A 24,288-nucleotide genomic window follows, 5' to 3' on the forward strand; every position below is an offset into this window, starting at 1 on the left:
TATCATTACTATGCATCATCCTCCAAATACTGTGTGACACACTGTGGGACACATTTTGGTAATATTATGCAAATCTGATGTTTACGGAGGGGGGTACTTTAGAATCTAGATGTGTAAGCAGAAACAACTGATTGCTCTGGATTGATCTTATTTAAAAAAAAATATTTTTCTGGCAAAATAAAGGTCATCAAAATTGCACTATTAACATTAAGCGTGCACTCCATCCTTACACTGTGTGTGTGTGTGTGTGTGTGTGTCACTGCAGAGCTGCAGAGGAGGAGGGGGGGGGGGGGGGGCGACGGCTCCGAATTGCCGCCACGTGCCCTCAAACGCCTGCCGTGTTATGAAAACCTCTTCGTGATTGGTGCAGAGTCGAAACACGGTATTTATAGACGACATCTAATTGGTCAGAGTCTGCTGGTCGTTAGTGAACGCATTACTACGCATCCAGACAAGGGATTCTTGGGCGTCTCATACTATGAGAAAGTAGTGCGCGCTTAAAAAAACGTTATTCCGATGATATGTTCGCACAAACGTGCGGTGGAGTCGACACTGCGTGGCTGTTGCGTTTATTTTAAACGCGCTTCTGGTAAACAGGGGCGATGTAACGCTGCAGCTAGAGGCGAGGGTCGACTTGTGTTGGTGGCGGAGGGATACCGCCATCCCACTGCGCGTCAAAATATTGGCTTGGTTTAGACCGCGCCACGGCTCAGACGGCGGCCACTCGTCAGGACAGCGACGTACTGCGGAGGACCTTTAAACGCACTCTGCTGTCTCCCTCACACACAAACGCACACGCCGGAGTGTTTTTATTTTGATTGTTATTACCCAAGAGGACTGTTTTGTCGGCGCGGCTGCTTGAGAGAAGCCCGTTTTTATGTGGTTTTTCGGGACCCGGTGCTCGACTTCACAGTCGTGACGCGGCTGTGACGGGCGCGGTGCGGCGGAGTTGGCGCACTGCTGGACGGGGTACCTTGTTCGCTAGCTGTCGAGACTGCCACGGTTCCTTCTGCGCCTGAATCCACCTCTCCTCTCGCTACTTTTGGTTTTTTTTTTCGGACTCTCAGCGGGTGGATAGGGATCGTCTACGCCGGCTTTTCAGCTCGAATATGTTGCTGTCAAAGTTCGGTTCATTTTCGCACATTTGCAATCCTTCGAGCATGGACCATCTGCCAGTGAAAATACAGCTCCAGCCGGGTAGGTTACCCATCCTGCAGCCTCCCCCTCACTGCCTTCACGTTAGATTTAGGATTTATCCACCGATCCGTGCATCGGGGAAACGTGGTTTGTCCTCATTTAGAGTGAGCCACCGTCTCTGGAGCTCACCGGCTCGTCGGCGACGGCTAGCGTAGCAGCCTGAGCGCGCACTGAGCGCTGGTTTGTTGTGGAAACGTTGCACTAACATACGTTTTATTTTTCTCCATATGTTGCTCTTGTTTCAGTCAAAGTGGAGAAGGAGCCATTTGAAAAGGTTTACCAAGTGGGATCCGTGCTGGGTAGCGGTGGATTTGGCACAGTGTACGCCGGCAGCCGGCTCTCTGATGGCGCACCGGTGAGGCTGTGTTTTGAGTTTCCATGTGGCGCCGGGATAATAACTTGATTTTCTTGCCATATACGAACCATCTGCCTGCTGTTTTCTTATGTACTGTGTGTGTTTTACTTTCAGGTTGCTGTGAAACATGTCGCAAAGGAGAGGGTGACCGAATGGGGCACAATTGTAAGTAGTCATCCCCGATCTGTGTGTGGTTTTGTTTTGGTCCCCCCCCCCTCCTCCTCCTCCTCCTCCCTGCTGCTGGGTGGGGGTTACGTGTTATTAAATGGAGATTGCTTTTATAGCTTATTAAATGGATCATGTTTTGTTACAGAACGGAGCTATGGTGCCTTTGGAGATTCTGCTGCTGAAGAAGGTCAGCTCGTCGTTTCGCGGAGTTATCAAATTGCTGGACTATTACGAGCGGGCGGACGGCTGGCTGATCGTCATGGAGAGGCCGGAGCTCGTCAAGGACCTTTTCGACTTCATCACCGAGAAGGGCGCCCTGGACGAGGACACGGCTCGGGGGTTTTTCCGCCAGGTTTTGGAGGCGGTCAGACACTGCTACAGCTGCGGTGTGGTGCACAGGGACATCAAAGATGAAAACCTGCTTGTGGATCTACGCAGCGGGGAGCTCAAGCTTATTGACTTTGGCTCAGGGGCGATTCTCAAGGACACCGTCTACACCGATTTCGACGGTAAGCAGTCGCCCCCGTCCCCCTCTGCCCCATTAATCGCTGTTATAAGATCGCCCAGTGCTGGAGCTGCAATTTGTTTTCTGTGAATAGACATCCGTGTGGGCTGGGCTGTGTTTGCCCTTGATGCTCCGCTGTGCTATATTCAGACATGGAGGCGTTCACCGGGCTGTGACGCAGTGCTCTGTTTTTGGTGCTGGGTTTTCCTCGCCAAGGGTCTCGCGGTTTCTGATTATTAGGGACTGTAAATGAAAGCTGCCAAGTGAAAATCTCCGCGCGTTTTATTACGCGCATGACGCGCGCGTCACGGATCCACAGACATGACTCACACACTTTATTTATACTGTCGGTGGCCGTTCGTGTGTCTGATGCGCCCACGTCCTGCGAGATGGAGCCTTGTTTATTTTTCCGGTTCTTATTTTGTTAGTAAAGCTTTACTCACTCGCACTCTGTGGGTATTAGGTCAGTGCCACGTAACATCTGTTTGTTGTGAAACCCGAGTCCATGGTTCACGTGATGGGCTCACGTTGCCTTTTTTTTTTGTTTTGTTTGGTATCCAAGTTCCTCCTTCCAGAAGGGAGGGGGGAAGGGAACAGAGAGAGGGGGGAGGAGGCACACGCATGTCTCCCAGTTTGTGTTTAGTAGCTAAAGGAAGATGGAAAGCTTTTCTACTGTGACTCAGCCATTTTAGACTCAGACACATTCATCATTTTCATTTGTTTATGTCGCTTCTTTGCTGCTCCCTTCGTTTCTATGACTGATTCCTTTTGTATTCTCATGATTTTGACTAAACCCACAAAACACAGACTCATCATCTGCCCACCCCCCCTCCTTTTCCTCTCTGTCCCCCATTTTCTTTACAGGTACAAGAGTGTACAGCCCACCAGAGTGGATCCGCTTCCATAGATACCACGGCCGGTCTGCGACGGTGTGGTCGCTAGGTGTGCTGCTGTATGACATGGTGTGTGGAGACATCCCCTTTGAGCAGGATGAGGAGATCCTCAGAGGAAGACTCTACTTCAGGAGGAGGGTTTCAGCTGGTACGTTAACTACAGCAAAACACGCATAACTCACAAGCTTCCTCTGTTGCCCACTAGCCACAGCAACCGGTACAGCCCAAAACCCAACTCCCATTTTGACTAGATCATAAATCTATTGTTATTGGACTGTTACCTCCCAATCACTGTGGATTAGCTGCTGAAATAGGTAGTTGACAGATTTATCAAGCATGAATAAAATCAGATTTTGTTCCCTTGGTTCACTTTGTGTAACAGCCCTGGCTACTACTCTAGTAACTAAATCATGTGGCCTCTTTTTATTGGCTGACTGTGCCACCTACACATATTGTGGATCCATACAAACTGAGTCTTATACAGTGCAGCACAGCATACAGGCAGAACTCACTAAAGCTAATTTCTCAGTTTGAGTTCAGAGTCCTATTTAACGAATGTTGTTCTGTTTGGTACTTCAGAGTGCCAGCAACTGATCAAATGGTGCCTGGCCCTGCGGCCTTCAGACCGGCCCACCCTGGAGCAGATTTGCGACCACCCTTGGATGAGAGCAACAACTGAGTCACCCAAATCAGCGGAGGAGCCGGTCGCCGGTGACATACGGCTCAGGACCATCGACACAGACTCTTCCTCAAGCACAAGCTCAAGCAAGGAGAGCCTCTGAGGATGGCTGTGATGGACTGAAAAAGACTTTCTAGGGAAAGAAGGGATGGGGATGGAGCAAGTGATATGGACTCAAGGCCAGCAGCTCGTAGCCCAGCTGGCCCATTGGTGGCTGGGCGCTTGACTCAGCTTGTTGGCAAGAAAAATGTACTTTAATTTTCCTCTTTTGTAGGGAATTTCTAATTTATTACTATTTGCTCTTCCTCATCTTATTTGACCCCATCCCCTCTTTTTTTTTTTTTCTTTTCTTTCAGTTGATTATACTTGTTTCCTAATGGGGAACATTTTTGCTGTTTGGGCGGTCTTACCAGCATTATTTATTTCCACCCCTTTTTAAGTTTATTTTACCTGATTTGTTACTAGGCTGGTATATGCAGGCAAGGCCTTCCTATTCAGACATGGCTGCTCTCATAGAGCTTGGAGAAAAATCTTTTTATTTAAATGTTTTAATTTTGATTTTGGAGTGCCTTTTTTTTCCAAAGCTGCTTTTCTGGTGGCTTTCATCAACAACTCTGTTTTTGGATTTGCCCATGGCCTGGTGGCTCAGTTGCCTGTGCTGTGATGGAAGGAGAGGTTTAGGTTGTTGTTGTTGTTGTTGTCGTTGTTGTTGTTGTTTTTCCCACCTTCTCTTATCACTGTAAGTCAACCAGCCCCCAGCCAAGAGGCTGCGATAGCATTAGATAGGAGAGGAGGTGGGGGCTCTTCCTGACAGTGGAATACTTGAAACACACTTGACTCAACTCTGTGTCGCTCTCTTTAACGCTGCTCACTCATTCTATAGCCTGAACAGGTGTTTGGAAACTGGATCCTGTTTTTTCTGAATGTCTACAAAATGTCAACTCACACACACACACACCTCCCCACCCCACCCCTCCGTGCCTGTTGTGGGGTGTGTGGCCCTTTCTTACTCTTTCGTTTTGCCTCCCACCATCTCACTGCTTGACACTACATGGCCCCTGCCCCTGGCCTCCCTCAGGGTTTGGGGTGTGAAATGCACAATCAATGCAATATTCATGGACTCAATTATATATATATATATATTTTTTTTCCACAAATATTGTACAGCATGTGTTTTTTTTTTTTTTTTTTGTGTTTGTACATTTTTCTCCCCATTTGCATTAATTTATTTGTAAACATGTAGACATTCCACACTCTGTGGCTATTTATTTATTTATTGTAAGTGCTTAAAATTCACCCCCTCCCCCTAAAAAGAAAAGTTGCATATCCTACTTGGCCTTTGGTTTGCATTCCTATAAGTTATTTTTACATTTCAACATTTTTTTTTTTTTTTTTAAAGATGTGGAGGATGCACTGAAGCAGTTGTCAATGTAAAGCAGAATAAAACAAGTTTACTTAAAATTGAGAAGAGCATTTGAATGTTATTTAACTACTTTTTTTTTCTAAGTCTTTTAGTAATGTTGAATGGCTAAGTATCAGAGAAATCCATCTGGTTTCTGTACTGTCAAGATTAATTTGATTTCTGTGGAAAGCTAAACAACGGGTGCAACGGCTTTAATAGTTGTCACATAGCCTCATAGTGGAGACCTTTCAGTTTCGCTGTGTGACTTATGGCTGTGAAGAATGGATATTGCTATTTTTTGATACAAAAGTTTCAATTAAACTCCCATTTTTATGTACAGAAATAAGTCTGGTGTCCTGATCATTTCATTGAACACATTTAATTAAAGTGGATACGTGGTTGTCTGGACATGAATTCCAAATAATATTCTCCTACATGACATGACTGGTGGTTGGTCTCCACTGCCTGTAGTGATAACATTTACACGTGATGCAAGTGTCGGCATGGCTGAGGAGAAACATCATAGGAGCCATTAGCTGGATGACAACCTCCAGCAACCGCTGCGGCTAATAAGAGACAGATGTGTCTGGAGAGAGTGATGCTGGCACGACAGAGGAAAAGAGAGCGGGGGACCTGATGCATGATCACACACTTATAACACGTGGAGCCTTTAAAACATAATGAATTGCTTTTTCTATTTTATGCCTCCTTCTTGCTTACCTACCGTACAATCGCATAAGTGACTCCATTATTAGGTGCAGGAAGGATATGGATTACAGTGTTTATGCCTGTGTTTAAGGGGTTTCCAGGAAGCAGGAGTGTGGATTTTGTTTTTTTTCTGTGGAGTTGCTGCCCCCTCTGGTGAGTCACTGCCATTAGCTCTCACCTGTGACACCTTCCACCAACAGAGGAAGGAGAACTGCTAAAGACGCCATCTGCCAAGGTTTTATCAGGACAATGTGTAGCCTGTAATGTAAATGTAAGTCATGTTTTATATGTATGAGGTACACATATGTACCTCATATATATATATATATACATACTACTACTCATATCCAGTTACACTTACTGGCTGCTGTCAGTTTGACTCGGGTGGAAAAATTTGGCAATATCTGAAGATTTCATAAGACAGCTGGTCCCGTAGTCTTCTCGAGGATCTTACTCACAAAGACCGAACTGATTTACATATTAATGTGCTTGGGAAATAGGAGTAGAGTCTTCTCTGTATGGAGAAGGCGAGTTAAGACATTTAAAGCAGCAATCGGGTAATATCCTGACTATTTTCACAGAATGCACCGGTTTTTAAAGCTTATGAAACACTTATAATACTTTTTTGTAGAAGGTTAGACAGGGAGACTGAAACCATTCACATGTCTGTATAGTTTCGTTATGGTTGGATTAGCTTAGCTCAGCATAAAGACCACAGGGTTATTGTTGTTCCTATATTTACTGTACAGATATGAGAGCCCTATCACATTTCTTATCTGACTCTTGGCAACAAAAGCAAATAAGTGAAATTCCAGCAATGTTGAAATATATTCCTTTAATGTAACAAACTGGTATATAAAACTACAACTCTCAGAGAGACTCTTTAACTTTATTCCTTAGCAGCATGTCTGCACCACCCTGTAATAAAAGAGAGCTATAAATGATCACCAGTGTCAGACTCAGTACGCTGACATCTGTTTTTCTAAATGCATCCTTGGTAATCCTCTATTGTCTTTGTGACTCCGGGTTTTTTTGACATGCAAATGACTGGCATGTCTTCGTCAGAGTCCCTTCTGCTCAGAATGAGTGAATAGTGAGGGCTCATCCACTCTCACCGTGAAATCCTCATTAAATGTAGCAGGACATATGCCACTCCGCTGTCTCTTTCAGTTGGGGTTTGATCCCACAGGCTGGTTAATATCATCTATCACCACTTATTAGTTCACCTCTATAAAGATTCCACTGTTTTCCAAGTGTCTTAATAAGGATCAGACGGTATAGCATTTAAAACAGCATTCAAAATAGAAGATGCAGCGTGTTATTGTTGTAAAAAGTAGTGCATTGAATCATTTCAATGGTAGAAGTATTTTACTAAAGTTAAGTTGACATTCACTTATTGTATAACTATGCAAACTCTTCCATCTGTGAAGCTACGCTGTATTATAAGTGGTGCTAGACAGTCAACGAGAGGCCTTTTGCTTTGTTTCGTTCTACTGTGTATTTTCTGAACAGAAAAGACGGCACGTTGAAGCTCTTGGTCGTGGCCGTCGTAGGTGACAACTCGACAGACACAGAGGAAGATGCCAGATGGACTCTGGGTCCTCGGGCCCCGATGGGCACAGATGGGTGGGTGGGTGGCACCCACACAGGCAGAACATGCGGCCGTGCCAGCACCAAGACAAGGAAAAGAAGACAGAGATCACACCGTTACCAGCATCACCAGCGATACTACACTTCCACTACAATAAGTGTAGTGGCAGTGCACACTACTCCTGTGTGTGTGGATTGAAAAGGGCATGCTGCCATTTCTACGAGTGCATGTTGCTGAACGTGTGCACGCACATGCATCAGTATGTGTGCATGCTACAGTTCTGGATGTCTCCGCGCTGGAATCTGTGCATGCGCTCACACTCCTCTCCCACACTGAAGATAACAAATATAACCCGTGACTCATCGCTTTGTGTTAAACTGAAACTGAAATATCTTTTCACGTTGTCTGCACTTCTACACCAGTTTACATCTCTCTTGAAAAAAAAAAAAAAAAAAAGGCAGACCAAAACCTGTGAAATCGGTGCAGGATAACAGCTTTAAACCTGGTCAGTCTACTAGTGGACTAAAAGAGAAGGCGTTCATTCAATGAGGTCAGGGTTTTTGTGTGTGGTGAAACAAATGTGCAGGAAAAATGCAGCTTTAACAAAAAGGAAATAAATCTTCATGTCCTTAATACACCTTAAGGTCACTTGTCCTTTTCCTAGAACCAGTGCTTGTATTGTGTAGAAGTCTTTGTTGTTAGTCTTAATGGTTCCAGGTTCCTTTACTGCCTACTCTTGAGGCCTCCTGCTCTCTGTTACCTAGAGCTGAGCCTCCTCTGGGACTTGCCACAGGTCTGCTTCGGTGTTCATTAAAAGCTGCGCCGCTGCCAGAGAGGAGTACCTGGCTGTACAGCTGGTGGGAACATGCTGCCGTCATCACGCACCTTGAAGGAACTCATTGTTCTGGGTCGACGAGACACACTGTAAACATAAGGGCAGAGCGTGCGTTTTGGACATGCGGAAAGAAACGAGGAGGAGCGTAGAGACAACACAGATATGCACTGACGGGCAAACACACTGTACATGAAGAGCGAGCACACACACACACACACATATACATACACACACACAAGCACACGAGCAGATCCCTCTGAGATTAAATAGAAACACGGCTACAAAGCCTCAATCAGTCCTCTGCTCTGCGCTGCTGTTGCCAAGCTCCCAAACAATTACATCAACAAGTGCAGCAGGTGAACCGAGGTGACTGCGACCGCTTAAAATTCCGAAGTCGGAACAATCTGCCCATTATGTCGAAATGTGAGCGCGTGTGAAAGACAGGTGGAGACGGGGAGAGCAAAAAAAGTGAGAGGAAAAGGAGGGGAGAGAGAGAGATAGTAAACAGAAAGGGGAAGAGAGAGAGAGAGAGATAGAGATCTTAATCGTTACAGTCTTTGTACAAGCTTGTAATGCGATCAAAGCAACTGGAGACCTGATGCTCATTTTGCCCTGTGCCACTGTTTTGTTGTTTTTTTGCTGATGGAACACGACACTAAACTCAACATATGTTTGTGTACATCAGTACACAGGCAAATTGAACCAACTAATATCCAAGCACGGCCGGACCAACCTGCCCAGGGGTCCTAGGGGCCAAATTTAACTGTTGACCTCCTGCTGACCCCCTCTTCCTTCCTCTCTTTGAGCAACGTTTACAGTTTACTATATGTCCTCATTTGCTGAGTATTAAAGACTTTGAAACATGTTGCACAGAGCTTGTAGATTTTTTACACAGGTTTCTTTAAGGCAGGGCCTCAAAATCTGGTAATAAATCCTCTTTATGGGGACTTTTGTGCACCACGTGCCGCAGTTATTGGCCATTCTCTATCCTCAAAACTGATCATGCACTGGTCTAAGATACAGATAAAACACTTCTGTTGAAATAGTAGCATACGTTCTGCTAAATATAAAATCTTTTACTCTTTCTCATTGCATCTGGTGTTTATCAGTTTACCAACTTGATCGGGTTTCATTCAGTCACTTGTCTTTTGCAAATGGAGTTGATGTGTCACTAAGCCGGAGAAGACTTGCAGGGTTTTACAAGGTCAAGGATGGGCAAGCTTGATTAACTAATGGAAAATACTCCGTTTTCACACTGCTGCACAGACATGTTGTCCTAGTAAGGAGGCACAGTGCCCCTGTGGTTAACACTGCAGACACACAGCAAGTTTCCAGTTCCTTGAGTCTGTTCTACGAAAAGTTTTCAGTGTCTCACTTGGTCCTCAGGTTTCTATCCAACAATCCAAGGTCAGGTAGAGCAGACTGAAGACTGAACCAGAGTGTTTCCTTTTTGGCACAATGCATGGTGGGATTGTCTCCAACCCTCTGTGACCTTGTAGCGAACAGGTGAAGACGGCGAGTGACTGAATATCGTCATAGTTGAGCGCTGCAGGACTCCCTGTCACTCAGTCCCTGCGGATATCAAAAATTAATTGGTAGAGAGAGAGCACGGATCTTGTATACAGTGTGTGTAGAAGAGTGAAAATGGATAAGCGCCTTCAGTCTTTCACTGATGTGTGTTGTTCTGCAGTGAGATGTGGTTTTGCCCTTTTGTGGCTCTCTGGTGTCAGCTACACTCTCTTTCTCTTGGTATGCTCCCGTAGCCCGAGGTGCTGAGTTCAAAGGCTCACTGAAACCTGCATTTCTGGCCATCTGAATGTTAAATGTTCAGCCTCAGAGCTCTGGCAGCAGGGCTTGTCTGTGTGAACTGACAGTAAAAGACGTGGACCATAAAACCAAAACAATAAGCTGAAAGACATTGTAGAATTACTGAATGCATCATACACATTAGATGCATTGCTAATACAAAAATATTGATTAGTGCAGCTTTAATAGAAAATGAGTGGCAGCAAACAAAAGTGTTTTGGATGAAAATAGACTTGGTGAGGAGTCTAAAAGGTCATAATTAGCAGAAAGGCTGAAAACAAGCATCACTCCATTTTTAGGGTTACAGGAAGAGAAGACTTCCAAGAGCGTGGACTTGTGAAAACCAACATTTTAAGTATTATTTTTGTTATGACTCACAACTCTTGTATATATCAATCAAGCTAAATTCAAAATGATGCATGCTCTCTAACCGTCAAGCTGATGTTTTTGCTGCACCTCAACACTGAATTATGAAGCTTTGGCAGGGCACAATGGTCATTTCAGATTCCCAGTTGCTTCAGACTCATTTCAAGACTTAGTCGTCTGGGCCCAGACTGTCTCTATAGAGAAAAACAAGACGAGCGGCGCAGTCACAGGGTTATATCACAGCAGTGAAAACAAATCGACTTCCCCTTTATTTCAACTGAGTAAATATCCCAATGTGATAGCCGGGCACAGTTTACACAAGCAGGGCTCTGATTACAAGCTGTGAGAATGGCGGGGCACACAGCCTCCTATTCAGGACTGTCACGAAAGCTGGCACGTCTCCTAGATGACGCTGATTCAAAGGGCGCACGTTCACCACAGGTATGCAGCAACCACTTCAGGCTAACCCTGGCTCCCCTCGTGCAACCAGGAATGTATGGGAGCCGCTCGGAAAGGGGAGAAAACTACCACTGTGTGGGGAAACTACTCCTTCATTGCTGCTCAGTCCTCCACGCTTCGTGCTCAGCCACACACAGTAGGTACACCATAGGGCCGCGCTTTAACCACTTGCTCAGCCTGAGAATATACGGCCTTGGGAAGACCCTGGGAATCAGTGGGAACAGAGAAGAGAGAATTATGGGCGTTGTTTTGCTTTCTAAGAACTTAAATGTGCTGAGAAATCAAACTGGGAGCATTTGATGACCCCGCCAATAACGAAGTACAGACTGTTTTGATGACTTTGAAACATTAACCGCTCTTTTAGTGCGACTGATTCTCCACAGCTGCACAAAGAATCACATAGATTATTGTTGCAGTATTTTTCCCACTCCACCTTGTATTACTATTCCAAGGCAAACTCGCCCCGAAGGTTACGCCGTGCTGCGGAAAAAGTAAATGATGTTGATAATGATGGTCAGTGTGTCTTTACGTGCTATGTGCACAACTGTTTTAACACACAGGCGTGCACGAAGAACGATGCTTTCTGACCTCCACACACCAGAGCAGTCCATCAGCCGACATGAAGGCGGCATGTTTGTCAGTTTGTCAGTTTCAGAAAGTTGCAAAAATTGCCGGCGTCTCTTCAAATAGCACCATAATTGCCGTGCAAACAATATAAACATCCGGTTATGATTATGAAACCATGATGGGCTTGGTTATATTGAGGCACAAAAACAACGTGGTTAAGTTTAAGCCACGGGTGAAGTCTTCATTCTGATTTTGGAGGGGATCGACTGCACACAGCCACTTGTGGGAAGACGTGGGTTTTGAAGTCAATTTACACTTTTGGGAGGACAACATTTGTTTTCTCTCAGCTGGTCACGACATTTATTGGGGGCGGATTTATTTCGGGTTTTCGAGAATTTTTAAATTGTTTGCAAATGTATGAAAAAGGAAAAAGCTCCTCAACCTCCATGCACCTTGTTAACCTTCATCTGGTTCACCTGTGTCATTGTCTCCACCCCCACCGCTATATAAGCCACTCCACAGCTCTGCTCCCCTGTCAGTTCGTCATCTTCCCTGAGCCCGTCTGTCCTGGTTGGAGCATTAATAAAGCAGCCTTATCCCTGTCAGAAACCGTACCCTCAGCTTCTCTTGCTGTCAGCACATTGCCACAGTCATGCTGCTCCGTTCAACGTGACTGTGTTCGCCTGAGCATCAGAGCTCAAGGTGTGAGTCAGCATTACTGGATGTCAACATCATGCAGCCTCGGTTCTTCTTACAAAGAAAAAAACAAAACAAAACAAAAAACAAAAAAACCAGTCCGTCATGGAACAGCTCTGGAACAGAGTGACCCCGATTCAGTGACAGCATGTGGCGGATAAAAATCCCAAGGAGCCACAATCCATTCATTCACTTGCTTCTTTTTTTTATGTTGCTCACACAGTTATTCTAACATCACAACAAGTTCACTTCAAGGTATAAGACATAAAAAAATAAAATAAAACTGACTGTCGTCAGTGTGGCCACATCTCTTTTTGCTTCCCTCTTTCTCCTTTCTTCTTTTCATTCACAGGAACCCGAGCGCGTTCTCGCCCTCGGGTTACTTCATCGGTGTGGGCAGTTGTGTTGGTTTCACCTCAGATGCTTCTCATGGTTTTAAATGATACTTTGAGGCGTAACGTGCACGCGGGTGACGGGAGTGAGCAAACAGGTTTAGGGAGAAGTCGGTCAGAAACGGTGATGTTGTTCTTCTTTTTTTTTTTGGAACATTGGTTTCTGGGGGTTGATCGCTTTGGAACATGAAAACACTGACAAAGGGCACTGGTTTAACCTTTACCTTCTTCCTGTCAACCTCTCAGCCCGTGGTGTTCACTGCTCTCTCCTTTTCTCTCCATACTGTTCCCACCTCCCCTCGCTTTATGTTCCCTTCCCTTGGTGTCTCGTGTTAACTTGTAGCATCTTCCTGTCTCCTATTCTTCCTTTTCCATCCTCTTCCTCGCCTCTACTTTTCCTCGTCTCCTCGTCACTTCCCCCCCACCTCCCCCTCCTCCTTGTTTACCTGAGGCTCTGTAGCCACAGCGATGGGCACGGTTGCCACAGTGATCATGTTACTGTTGTTATACACCTAGGCCAGCCAGTTCTGAGAAAGGGGAAACAAGGGATTCACAATAATAAGCCACTATTGTTCCCAAAAGGCTGTGTCTTTCTCAGTACCATCCAACTCCCATAACACTGACACACACACACACACACACAGGAATATACAGATACACCAGGAAAAGAGACACACAAGATACAACACAGTTGCATGTGAAGGCACACGAATATAAACATTGCAAGTTGAAGACCAAGACCAATGCTGTTATGATCATAAACATATTTATTTCTACATAATATAGAAATTTATTAAAAACTGAGAAATATGGGACCACTGTAGAGTAATATGTAGAGGTCAAGGACAGAAATAGGCAAGTAAACTCCACTAGATCTGCAACAGACAAATCTCGGACGTTTGTTCTTTGAGAGACTGGAAGACGTCCAGCAGGGACCTGATTCAGCATCTGGACGCAAGGTTGATCCTTCCATAGTCCAAAAGAGCTTGGTCTGAAAAGAGAGCACGCGTGAAATGAACTTTTTGTGTTTCTTGTTGTTCTCATGTCAAATTTTATTCAGTACATGGCCGTCACAGCAGCATAAAATCAAATCTATTGTTGCTTTTTACACCTTAATTCGTTTGCTTTGGTCCGAATCAGTGGATGAGTTTGTAAACCTTCGGTTCGGTTTCGTTTCACACACAGAAAAATCCAAACGAACCTGAACACGTCACTTCCAACTACGCGACGTCCTCTCCGCTGATTGGTCAGATTACTGTTAATGTTCACACAGGTTGGTCATCTTGGCCACTTGGCCACGGCGTGATGGAGGATGGGCCACAAACACGACCTGGTTTTCTGGTTTTCGATCACGTAACCACATTGTCTGCGTATTGGACTCACAGAAAGCAGGTGACCTACTCTCTCTACTCTCTGTGTACATACAGTATGGAGCAGCTGCTCACGCTTCCCCTCCTGTGTGGACACAGTGATCATTTCTTTATGTGGCCAGATTGCAGGCTATCACTGCCCATGACGAATGTGGACTAATGTGTGATATAAAGCAAAAGAAAACAAAACAAAACAGACAAAGCTCAGGTCACTGCTGCATTAGAAGCCGCCGCTGTTCTTCCAGCTCTGCTGCAGCCGAGCATGAATTCCCACAAGCTCTTTGCCACAAGTATCACGCTTTAGTTTTATGGGGAGTGAGTGAGTGCAACACAGCATAACCTGCAGCAGGGAGCTCAGATGCTCTGCCCGAACAGAACTAGGTCACATCCAGCGTCATAACACACAGCAGCAAAGTGGAAATATGGCTGAGCAGCGAGGCCACTGATTGTGGCCTACTTTCCAGCCTTTTCTGCAACCCTGCTGTTTTCTAAAGTTGTTTGAGACACAAAAAAAACTAAATGTAGCTTGATTATATTTTGTAAAATCCATTTTCAAGTGTTATATGTAACTCAGTAAGGTGCCGTGAGATGATTCTGCTCATTCTGGTGCTGTGTAGTAAATTGAATTGAATATAATACAAGTATCAAACTAGTTTGTCTTTGATAAAATTGTTCTTTAGAAAGGATTCGCCTGTTAAATCCTGCAGATTTTAAGTACGCCATGTAAAACAGAGAGGGCCTGTGAATCAATAAGGCCTGATCCTTGTGTTCAGTTTGGGGGTTGAGTGAGTGCACATAAACTCAAAATAACTTTTAGTAAAGCACCTTGCTCACCTTGCTGTTCTCTGCCAAGCATGAGAGAAAATAAAAAACGCACACACACACACACACACACACGGAGAGGAGCAGAAAGAGCCAGAGTAGCACAGGAAAACTCTGGAAATCAACCAGAGAGAGCTGCTAATGTGGGTGTTTCTGTGTTTCAGGTGGATGGCAGAGGTCCCAGCAGAGTTTGTTACTCAATAAGTGATGATGCTGCCAGGGCTGTGGACACACACTGTGGACACTTGCAGGGTTAAAAAAAAAAAAACAAACATTTTTGAATGGAGAAGAAGAGGAAGAGAGAGGCTAGATTTCAGATTTCCTTCATTTTTCCAGTTGCCCTCGCTGCAAACGTGCTCATTTAAAAAGCTATTCTAAGTGTGTAGTGGAGATAAATGTCAACTGTGCACAATGTTTCTACGCCTCTCCAGTCACGCACATGTTTGCATTGTCTCTATTTGCTCCTGGTTATTATATGGAGGTCACAGTGATGTCACCAACGCAGCTCAGACTGTGTCAATATTAAAGGTTATGAGTATCATGTATCCCATCTGTTTTTCAGCTGTTGTGCCGCATGTTGTAGTTGAAGCAGATTGACTGAAATCTGTGTCGACTGTGTGCGAAATGGGTGAAACTGATATGAAGAAGAACGAGCATTTAATCAATGCCCTCCTATAGAGCAGGAGCCAGGGGGTGATTTGCAGGTCACTACCTCAAATCAGCCTTCAGTCCTTTTTATTTTCTTTGCGGTTCTTGGTCAGCTGTTGGTTAGTTTGGTGTGCAAACAGCCCGCTGTCAGACTGGGAGTCACAGAATGAACTGATGACGTAATGGAGAGGTAACTTTTATGTCTGTGTGTGTGTGTGTGTGTGTGTTTCCAACACGCTGGATAGAGTCAACAATCCCTATCGCACTTTCCTACATGCGCCGCTCCCACTCATGAACATGCACACACACTTGCACCAAACTGTGTGTACGTATGTGACTGAATGCGAGCATCCATACGTGTGCATGTTGTTCTGCTCCACTTCTTACCTTTTAATGAGTCATGACCAGCAGGCGTTGCTCATGCTGACTAAAAATAGAGCCTTAGTTATCTGCTCAGTGAGCTGCTCAGCGTTGTTTAATTATTCAAGACCTGGAAAAGGCTGAGGACTGCCATTTTCTCCCTTCCCCCTCCCGCCCTCCATCCCTCTTATTTTTTCGTGCTTGCTGTGTTTTGTTGCCAGGACATGAAGTGGAAGGAGCCGGGATGAAAGCCCCTGCGTCACCGCTCAGTGCGTGCCACTGTGTCATTCGCTCGCCGCTGAATGACAATAATATCTTCTAGGCTTTTCCCCCTTGTCGCGCTCTGTGTGCGCATCCGCGTTCACGCTGCTCATGAGTAACAGCCAAACGTCAGGAGTAGGAGGTGTACAGTCACGTGGTCACTCACAGGAACACAATCAAACACACACACACAGTTTTCCTCCCCAATGCCTAAAATTACCCTTGATGTACAATATTAAAATCATGATAGCAAGCTCCCAGGAGTAAAACCAACAACTCGTATCCTTTATCTAGCTTTAATTTGACTATGATTGATTGATATGCAGCTACTGTAAACCTTTTTGCTTCTCGATTTGACAACACCTGTAAGTTGACGTTACTAGGGTTTGATCAGGACTACACCTTAATTCCACAGTGTGTCTTAAAGAATAAAAGCCGCCATAGGGCACATACAGCCCTGACAGCTCAAGAATGTAAAGACTGGTGGTGACGTAAACGCGGCAGGCCTGAGGGCTTTCGAATTGTTTCCACAGTGTTCTACAGCATTTTATGAACTGGAAGAAATGTGACGTGTAAACACATGTAATATTTGTTAGTACGGTTTCATGATGGCATTCACTTTCCAGCTCATCCCTTGAGAACACGGCAGCTTACAGAGACACTTTGTGCTGGCTATAGTACGTCAGTTATTAGTGAACAGTGGAGGATGCTTCCTTCAGCATCCAACTGCGTTCGTCCAAATATTGGCTGTGGAGAAACGGCACAAACACATCACACTCTGCAGCTACAGCATACATTAGGTACTGCAGCGTGCTGAAGCTGACTTCGGTCACAGAGTTCACTCAGGCCATTTGTTGGCAGTGTCCCCCTTGAACCCTCTGCCATATAAACACGCAGGCATGTTGGGAATGCCCACATGCATTTACAGGCATGTTTTGTGCCACCAGTGGCATTTGTTTGGTTAAATCAGTCGGAGCAGGCAGCGCGGGGCCTTTTGTTATTGGTCTCGGGGGCAGGGCATAGGCCTGCTGGCAAAAAGAACCTATGAGCATCAGCAACATCCTGCTCCTTTCAGCAGGGCACACAGGATGCATTCCTGTCACATGGCAGCATTGTGATCTCATATAATACCAGAGAGGGCAGAGAGGAGACAGAGTCAAAGGCCCTCATCTGTCACAGATTCTCTGTAGAGTTTAGAAAAGACGATGGGTATCACACAAGAGCAAAAGAAAAAGAAAAATACAGACACAGTTTCAAGTTAAGAACAGTCCCAGTCGAAGTGGTGGTGGGTGGTGAACAAATGCCAACTCAGAAAAATGTGACACACTTAAATATTTCTGGTCTTTTACTTGAATAGAGTGGTTTTATTTTAAAATAACTTTCAGAGCTTAATCTTGAAATTTCTTACAATATCAAAGTGCTCCTGAACTGCACTATTTAGCGTGATTCAACCCCTTCAACACAACTTGATTTAAATAAGAATGAACTGACACACTCCTTTCCAGGTCAATACAGCTTACTTATGTCAAGGTAACATTTACCAGCATTCAGTGAGTGAGAGATAACTGGACTTGCTGTTTGGCTGTTTAGGGGAGGTCGTGAGAGCACACACACAGTGAGCAAAATGTCAACTGAGAAAAGATTCAAATAGCATTCAGGACCCACATAATTGGTCTCTCTGCTGTGTTTCCCAGGTCATGGTGGTGCTGGGCGAGCGGAGAGTCCCACCGCCCGCCCCCAGCTTTGGCCCTCCTGCAACCAGACAAGGTGGCCTGTGTCCAGTGGAGGAGCAAGGTGACGCCAGTGGGCCACACTGAGCCTGTTGTTAGAACCTGCACATGAAGAGTGGGGGTGAGCGGTAAGGCGAGGAGTTGGGGCTAAGACATGGTGGTGTTCAGGGAGAAATGTAAGGGAGCTGGGGAATAAAAAAAAACAAAGGAAAAGGAGGGAGGGAGTTATTGAAACAAGCTCTGAGGGGAGCAGGATTAAGGCAACTGAGCGCATGTGTGTGTGTGTGTACGTGGCAGAAGTTACAGCTGTTCCCAGTTACTCCTTCACCTCCAACTCCCCTTTTCCTTCCCCAGCTTGTAAATGGTGGCATTCTCTCCGCCCCACATGGCTGGCAGATTGCTAACATGACAGGGGCAGGGGTATCACCGCTTGGCGGGAGATGAGGCGAGATGCCCTTGAGTAACAGTCGCATCTTGTTCTCCCGCGACCTCTGGTTGTGTAACCACCGCTTTGACAGGGGGAATGTTTAAAAAAAAAAAAACATCCTGTGCATTTCACTCCAAGTGGAGAGCAGCAAGACTTCTAGCATTTGCAGAAGTATAAGGCAGGTATTAAAAGTGGCTTACAGCCAAATCCTAATTTGCATATCTGCATAGTGTGGATGTCCACTCGAGTGCTAATGAACCAAATAACCAACGTGTATGATGTCCGTGCCGCTGTGAGTGCTATGAAACAAAACGTGGCAGACGTTCAAGTGGAGCGAAAATCGTCTCACTGCACCTTCTCAGATGAACTTTAAAGTTTGTAGTTTGAAACAGGCTTTTGTTATGTAATTCATGCTCTGGTAGTGGTCCATCTGGGAGTACTCTACTGGCATGTACAATCATGTGTGAGAGTGTGTCAGTGTGTGGGCGAGAGCAAGATAGAGAGAGTCAAATCTGTGTGTGTGTGTGTGTGTGTGTGTGTGTGTGTGTGAGAGGCTTATCATCTTTTAATGCAGTTAAATAGATCAATCTCATTTCACAATTCAATTTTGTAAGTCCTATTTTTTCCCACCTGATGATTTGAATAGAGTGGCAGCGCATCCGAGCCAACCTCGTTACAAGTGTTCAAGCAGTGCTGTGTATGCGAGTGGATTGGATCGCACGTGTGTCTGTGTGTGTGTGTGTGTGTGTGTGTGTGTGCGGGGGCAGCAGCAGGCTGGTGAGTGGGCCCCCGCTCACTACTTTTCCCATTCTCTCCGCAAATCAGAGACACTTCCACGCCGTTCGCTACCAAAGCCATTCACAGGCATCGCTAAAGAGTCCCAGAGACAGGATGTAGGCCAAGCCGGAGCTGCTATTGCTTGGCCACGGGAAACCAACTTGGTTCCAGCATTATGTAAACCTGCCAGATCAAGCTGTGTAGTCATTTAGTCACATGCTTAATTTACATTTTCAGCAATGGAATGAAACAGCGGAAGTCCTTCTCTTCTCTTCTCTTCTCTTCTCTTCTCTTCTCTTCTCTTCTCTTCTCTTCTCTTCTCTTCTCTTCTCTTCTCTTCTCTTCTCTTCTCTTCTCAGACTGGAAAAAAAGGGGGAAATACCTGAAAAAGGCTGCAGACGACAGAACAATCTACTTTCATGCACCATGTGCGTGCAACTATACATTCATGGTGAGGCCTGCTTAAAAACACTTGGTTCTGGATCGGTCTCCTTATTTGTGCCAACACAAACAAGACAAACACACTTATTCTACCAGCAGACTACATAATGGGACGTCATGGTAACTGCAGTGAGGATCAATGTTTTTACAGGCCGGTCGTAAACTTAAAGATTCAAGTCCTGAGGCGAAGAAGCTCATTCAGGCCTCAGCTAAGAACAGTAAAACAAAGACAGGCGGCCTGGAGGAAAACACTCTGCTGGATGATTCCTGACTACAGCTGTGTCGAGCCTTTGAAGTGCCTGTGTGTCCAGATGTTTCTGGCTGGTAACAGTTGGAACAACCTACAGATCACCTCTCACGCTCAGGTCGCCACCTAGTGCTCAGTGCTGGAAAAGACACCTGTCCATGATACACACAGTCGACTGTGACATATGATCCAGTGGTGGAAAATCGAAATGAAGTCATCTAAGAGAAGCAAAGATCAGTCGTAATGATAATAATATCGTAATATAATAAACTTGTGATGCTTTATGCACACACAGATGAGTGAATATGAATTAGCAGCTATTAAAGGGACACTACACCAATTGTACACATGAAGTCAAGTTTACTTGTCAGTAAGAGTACTACTCAGCCTGTATGGATGGAGGGAAAATCGCCCGTGATGATGCCGTCAGGGTCACCTTGAATACTTTCATCGTGGTTCTTGGAACATTTTTAGCAGAAGATGCTTTTAGATGTATGTTTTGGGTCATTATTCAGCTGATGGAGCCATGACCTTTGACTTTGGCTGTACTTCTCCAGACAATCCTTTTGTTTCATTTTGCTCTGCACACACTGAAGGCACCAAATGCAGCAAAGCAACCCCATGATAAAACTGAGTCATGACTGCCTTTCATCCAGAAAGCAGGGCACCATGTGACGCCCCACTGCTGGACGTAGATCTTAAAGCTTGTGTCTGTCTTTAGTTGGGGATGTAAGAAACGAGGAGGCTCAACAGACAGGGCTTCAGTTGGGAGTGAGTCACAACCCCACAGCGCCACATGGCAGATATATGTCCGAAAGTGCTGAGCGGACAGAGAGGTGACAGGCAAGGCTTAGCTGACCCAGCAGTGCTGCTCTCTCCCCCTCACTCTGTCTGACTGCAGACTCATCAGCACAGCCTTCAATACAAAATGCACTCTCTTTCCTGGAAACCCGACTGTCCGCTTTCAACTTTGCAATTTAAAAAAAAAAAAAAGAAAAAGTGGCAAAAGTGGCGTTAATTTCCACTCGAAGCTTCAAACTCAAGCACGTGCCAGTTCATACTCTGCCCTCACGAGTGCTGGCATCACGAAAAGGAAGTGTTTTTGCCCTGACTTTGTAGAAATGAACGTGAATCACCCCTTGCGCTGACCGACAGTAGCCTTGTCGGGTTGCATAACTGCCATCAGTGGGGTGGTCAGCGTGGCTAAGCTGCTGAGCCCTCCTGTGATTGCGGCTCTCTCTTTTCTAGGGTTCCCGTCCAGCAAAAACAAAGCCATATGAACTGATAACAGGCAGGAAATGAGATCCACAGAGAATGACACAGAAGCCCGGGCCTGTTTCATATCCAGTTGGTTATAATAAGGCGCAAATAGAATTGATGCCTGTTGTTGCGATGGGCCGCTCTCTGCTTTCATGTTGTCATGTGGCTTTGAAGGTTCACGAGAGACTCATGTCCTCTCTTATTATGTTGCAATGAAACACGTCCACTAAACTACCCAGTAAAACGTGGACTAGTCCCTTTCAGGGCGCTGGATGAAGATGTGAGAGTGACCCAGCCGTAGTAGGCTGTACTTTGACTGTGCAACTGACAAAATTGAGATTGAAAAACTACCACGACTTCCGTTTCAGACTAGACCGTGTAGTAAATTGAGCAAAATTCAAACAACAAAAACAAAATACCAGACATAAGACTGCGAGTTAGTAAGTTATATATGCAGATGGAGTTATTTTCAACCCACTCATCAGCCGAGAGCCAAGTCTTCGCCTTCTGCCCCCAGAATAGCACGAGTCTGAGGCTTCCAGTCTCACATACGTCTGACCTCATTTAATCTTTGAATGTACTACATCTCTTATTCTCTATGACCAGCATATTTAGTCTAGATCCATTTTATTATGTAGTAGTGTAGTAGGCATTTTTATCACATTACAGAAGCCTGGAGAGTATTTTCTATTGTTCACATTCTAACATTTTTGATGTTTTTAAAAATGTGGTCACAACTTTTTGGAGTCGGTGGAGACCAAACCTGAGTTTGAACTGTCTCCAGCTCCACTAATGCTAAACGTGTCTGATGACTGATGTAGTGGTGTTCAGGTTGTCAGGATTTGTCCATTTGTGAGTCAGATTGGAAAAAAATGCATCAGACAAATTTGCCTTCGCAGTCTTTGGGTGTGTATTTTGCTGATTTCACTTCATGGCTTATGGAGTTCAGGTGCGTGTGCTCCTCCGAGCACTAATCCGCCCCGCCGCCCAGCCCGTGTTGTCTGTCTGGGCCTGCGTGTGACCTCTTCAAATCCCCATGCGCTACCCTGACACCTTGTTCCTTCAACCTCCACAGTCTGTTTACACCCGCCAGTGTCAACACCTGCCTGGGCGCCATGGCAACACACGCGGATACGAGGAGAGGCGGCGAACGCCAGCCTCCACTTTCAGCTGGGTTTTACAACTGGTTTTAGACAAGGAAGATACTTTGAAGTTGTGCCTGACAGCGAGAGAGAGAAATATGCCTTTGAAGTGGGGAGTGAGCCGGCGTTTTATGTTACTGCAGGTGTTAAAATCCATTAACAATACAAGATGCAGCCTATTCATGGCACAAAAATGATGTAGGTCATACTACCACACTACACAGACACTGATCTAACCTTTATTAGGCGGAAACTCCCAATGTAGACTGGGCAGACAGACTAGTCCGATTACAAAGAGCACCTTTCTCATTGAACTTACTAAATTTAAGTTATTCAAGAACTTGAAGCATCTAAAAAAGAAAAAAGAAAGAAGATTTCAGGAGGGAGCAGTGCTGCACCTCTTGAAAAGAATCTCTGGGAGATCAAAGTCGTCCTCGCTGTCTCCTCTCATTCCCGATGGCTGCGAGAGATCAGAGGCCAAAAGATGCAGTCACACTGTATAGCTGCACACACACACACACACACACACACACACCTAATCTCATCACACCGCCTCCACCCACCCAGAAAACCACCATCTTACACAATAATAACAGTAATACAGAAACAACCAAGTCAAATCCAGCAGTTTTTCACCCACTGCTTTTTACTTCCAGCCACAGTAAAGCATTATGAGGAGCGTCAGAGTCAGTTTGATCACTGAGGCTCTTTGCCCCCCCCCCATAGTGTCGCACAACATGCTCACACCTTGAGAAGTTCGATTTTTGAGTTCCAGCTGGCTCAGGCCCGCACTTTTCCAATTTGTCCGGCCTAATCACTTGCGGTTGAGCGGCCGAGTGGGTGAAAAGAAGGCAGACCCGACCGCATCAGAGAGGGCAGCAAGTTTAAGAAGAGCCTGACATCAGAGGCGGGACGGGGGCCACTGACAGATGAACAAAAGCCCATGGTGCCACATCTGGCTTCTAGTTTAGCATGCAGTTTCCCTCAGCGTACCTCAGGTCTGTGATTATCTCTGTCCCACTGCCTTACAGTGGAACAAAGACGATTGTTGTCTAAGGATAGCTTTGGGAAACAGCAACCCTCAGATTTAACCGCTGATGAATAAGGATGGGGAGAAGAGTGGCGTCCACAATTTGATGCCAAGGGAAAGAGGGCAGGGTGACCTGGCCTGCACAACTAAATTTAAAGAAAGCATTGCCCAGTGGAAGAGATTACAGTGCTATCAGCTCTGTTTCAGGGCATTTTCTTGCTCTGCTTGCGCCTGTGTTTCTCCTCGGTGACCCCTGTCAGTGTCCCTGCCGTCACCCCGCGACAGCTGGGCCATGTGCTGCACAGCTGAGGTTTACTGGCAGAAGAAAACCACCACAAAGTCAGGAGAAAAGAGCAGGGTGCCCCTCCGACCGCAGAGTACCCGTGCACGTACACAAGCTGCTCCAGTAGAGTATAAACATAAGCAGTGCCGTGCACGTGCAGACACACAAGCTCTGTGTTTTTTTTTTTTGTGTGTGTGTGTGGAATCTGACTCGGGATTCACTACACCACACGAAAGGTGAGGCCAGCATGTGGAATAAACAAGGCTCTAATGTCACCGGCAGGCAAGCCCTGTGGTTGGAGTGGAGGAGCTGCGTTAGCAAAGGTCACAAGTTCAAAGCTCCTGGTCAAGAAGATCTACACTTTAACTGTGGCATTCTGGCATGTTAAAGATCTTTAACATATATATATAAGAATATTCTGAGAATAAAACCCTTTGTTTATAAATGTAGCATTTCAAATGCTTTTCATTTGAATAACCTTTCCCCATCCTCTCTAAAAAAAAAAAGACGTCCATGTAGTGGAATTAACATCCAGGGGTGAAAAGTGGCGAAGAGACACCGTGTGAATCTGTTGTGTGATTGCATCTCTGCTGACGAGCCACCAGCTCAGACACGTCTCGACTGGCTCTCCCTTTCACCTCAGCGAGGCCTGTCGAGTCCAAACGCTGACATCATCCCAAAGGAAGCTGAGAAGACTAAATGAAAGATGGGACTTGGATTAGGAAACTGTTTTTTTGATCTCAAATGGAGCCAAGTGGAGGGAGTTTCTTTCAGGGACGTGGGTTTTATATATGTAGTGTGGGTATGAAGATGATATAGGACACCGTATAACTCCCCATGCTGAAAGACACTCAAATATGGTGATGCATGA

General features: G+C 45.5%; 1 protein-coding gene across 1 annotated transcript; it reads left to right on the forward strand.

Moving 5' to 3' along the window:
* The first annotated feature begins 691 nt into the window (after nt 1-691).
* Nucleotides 692-5,538, forward strand: pim3 (Pim-3 proto-oncogene, serine/threonine kinase). The gene is made up of 6 exons (XM_026363792.1): nt 692-1,197; nt 1,443-1,552; nt 1,667-1,717; nt 1,866-2,229; nt 3,090-3,266; nt 3,698-5,538. The coding sequence occupies exons 1-6, from the start codon at nt 1,110-1,112 to the stop codon at nt 3,898-3,900; spliced, it is 993 nt and encodes a 330-aa protein (XP_026219577.1). The 5' UTR covers nt 692-1,109; the 3' UTR covers nt 3,901-5,538.
* The last annotated feature ends 18,750 nt before the right edge of the window (nt 5,539-24,288 follow it).

The sequence above is a fragment of the Anabas testudineus genome, chromosome 23 (genome assembly GCF_900324465.2).
Source record: "Anabas testudineus chromosome 23, fAnaTes1.2, whole genome shotgun sequence".
Taxonomy (NCBI): Eukaryota; Metazoa; Chordata; class Actinopteri; order Anabantiformes; family Anabantidae; genus Anabas; species Anabas testudineus.

Bases quoted from the DNA above. Each gene is read 5' to 3' on its own strand.
- pim3 (XM_026363792.1), top strand. From the start codon at position 1,110: ATGTTGCTGTCAAAGTTCGGTTCATTTTCGCACATTTGCAATCCTTCG. The intron at 1,198-1,442 runs GTAGGTTACCCA...CTCTTGTTTCAG, and splicing joins GAAAATACAGCTCCAGCCGG to TCAAAGTGGAGAAGGAGCCA. The intron at 1,718-1,865 runs GTAAGTAGTCAT...GTTTTGTTACAG, and splicing joins TGACCGAATGGGGCACAATT to AACGGAGCTATGGTGCCTTT.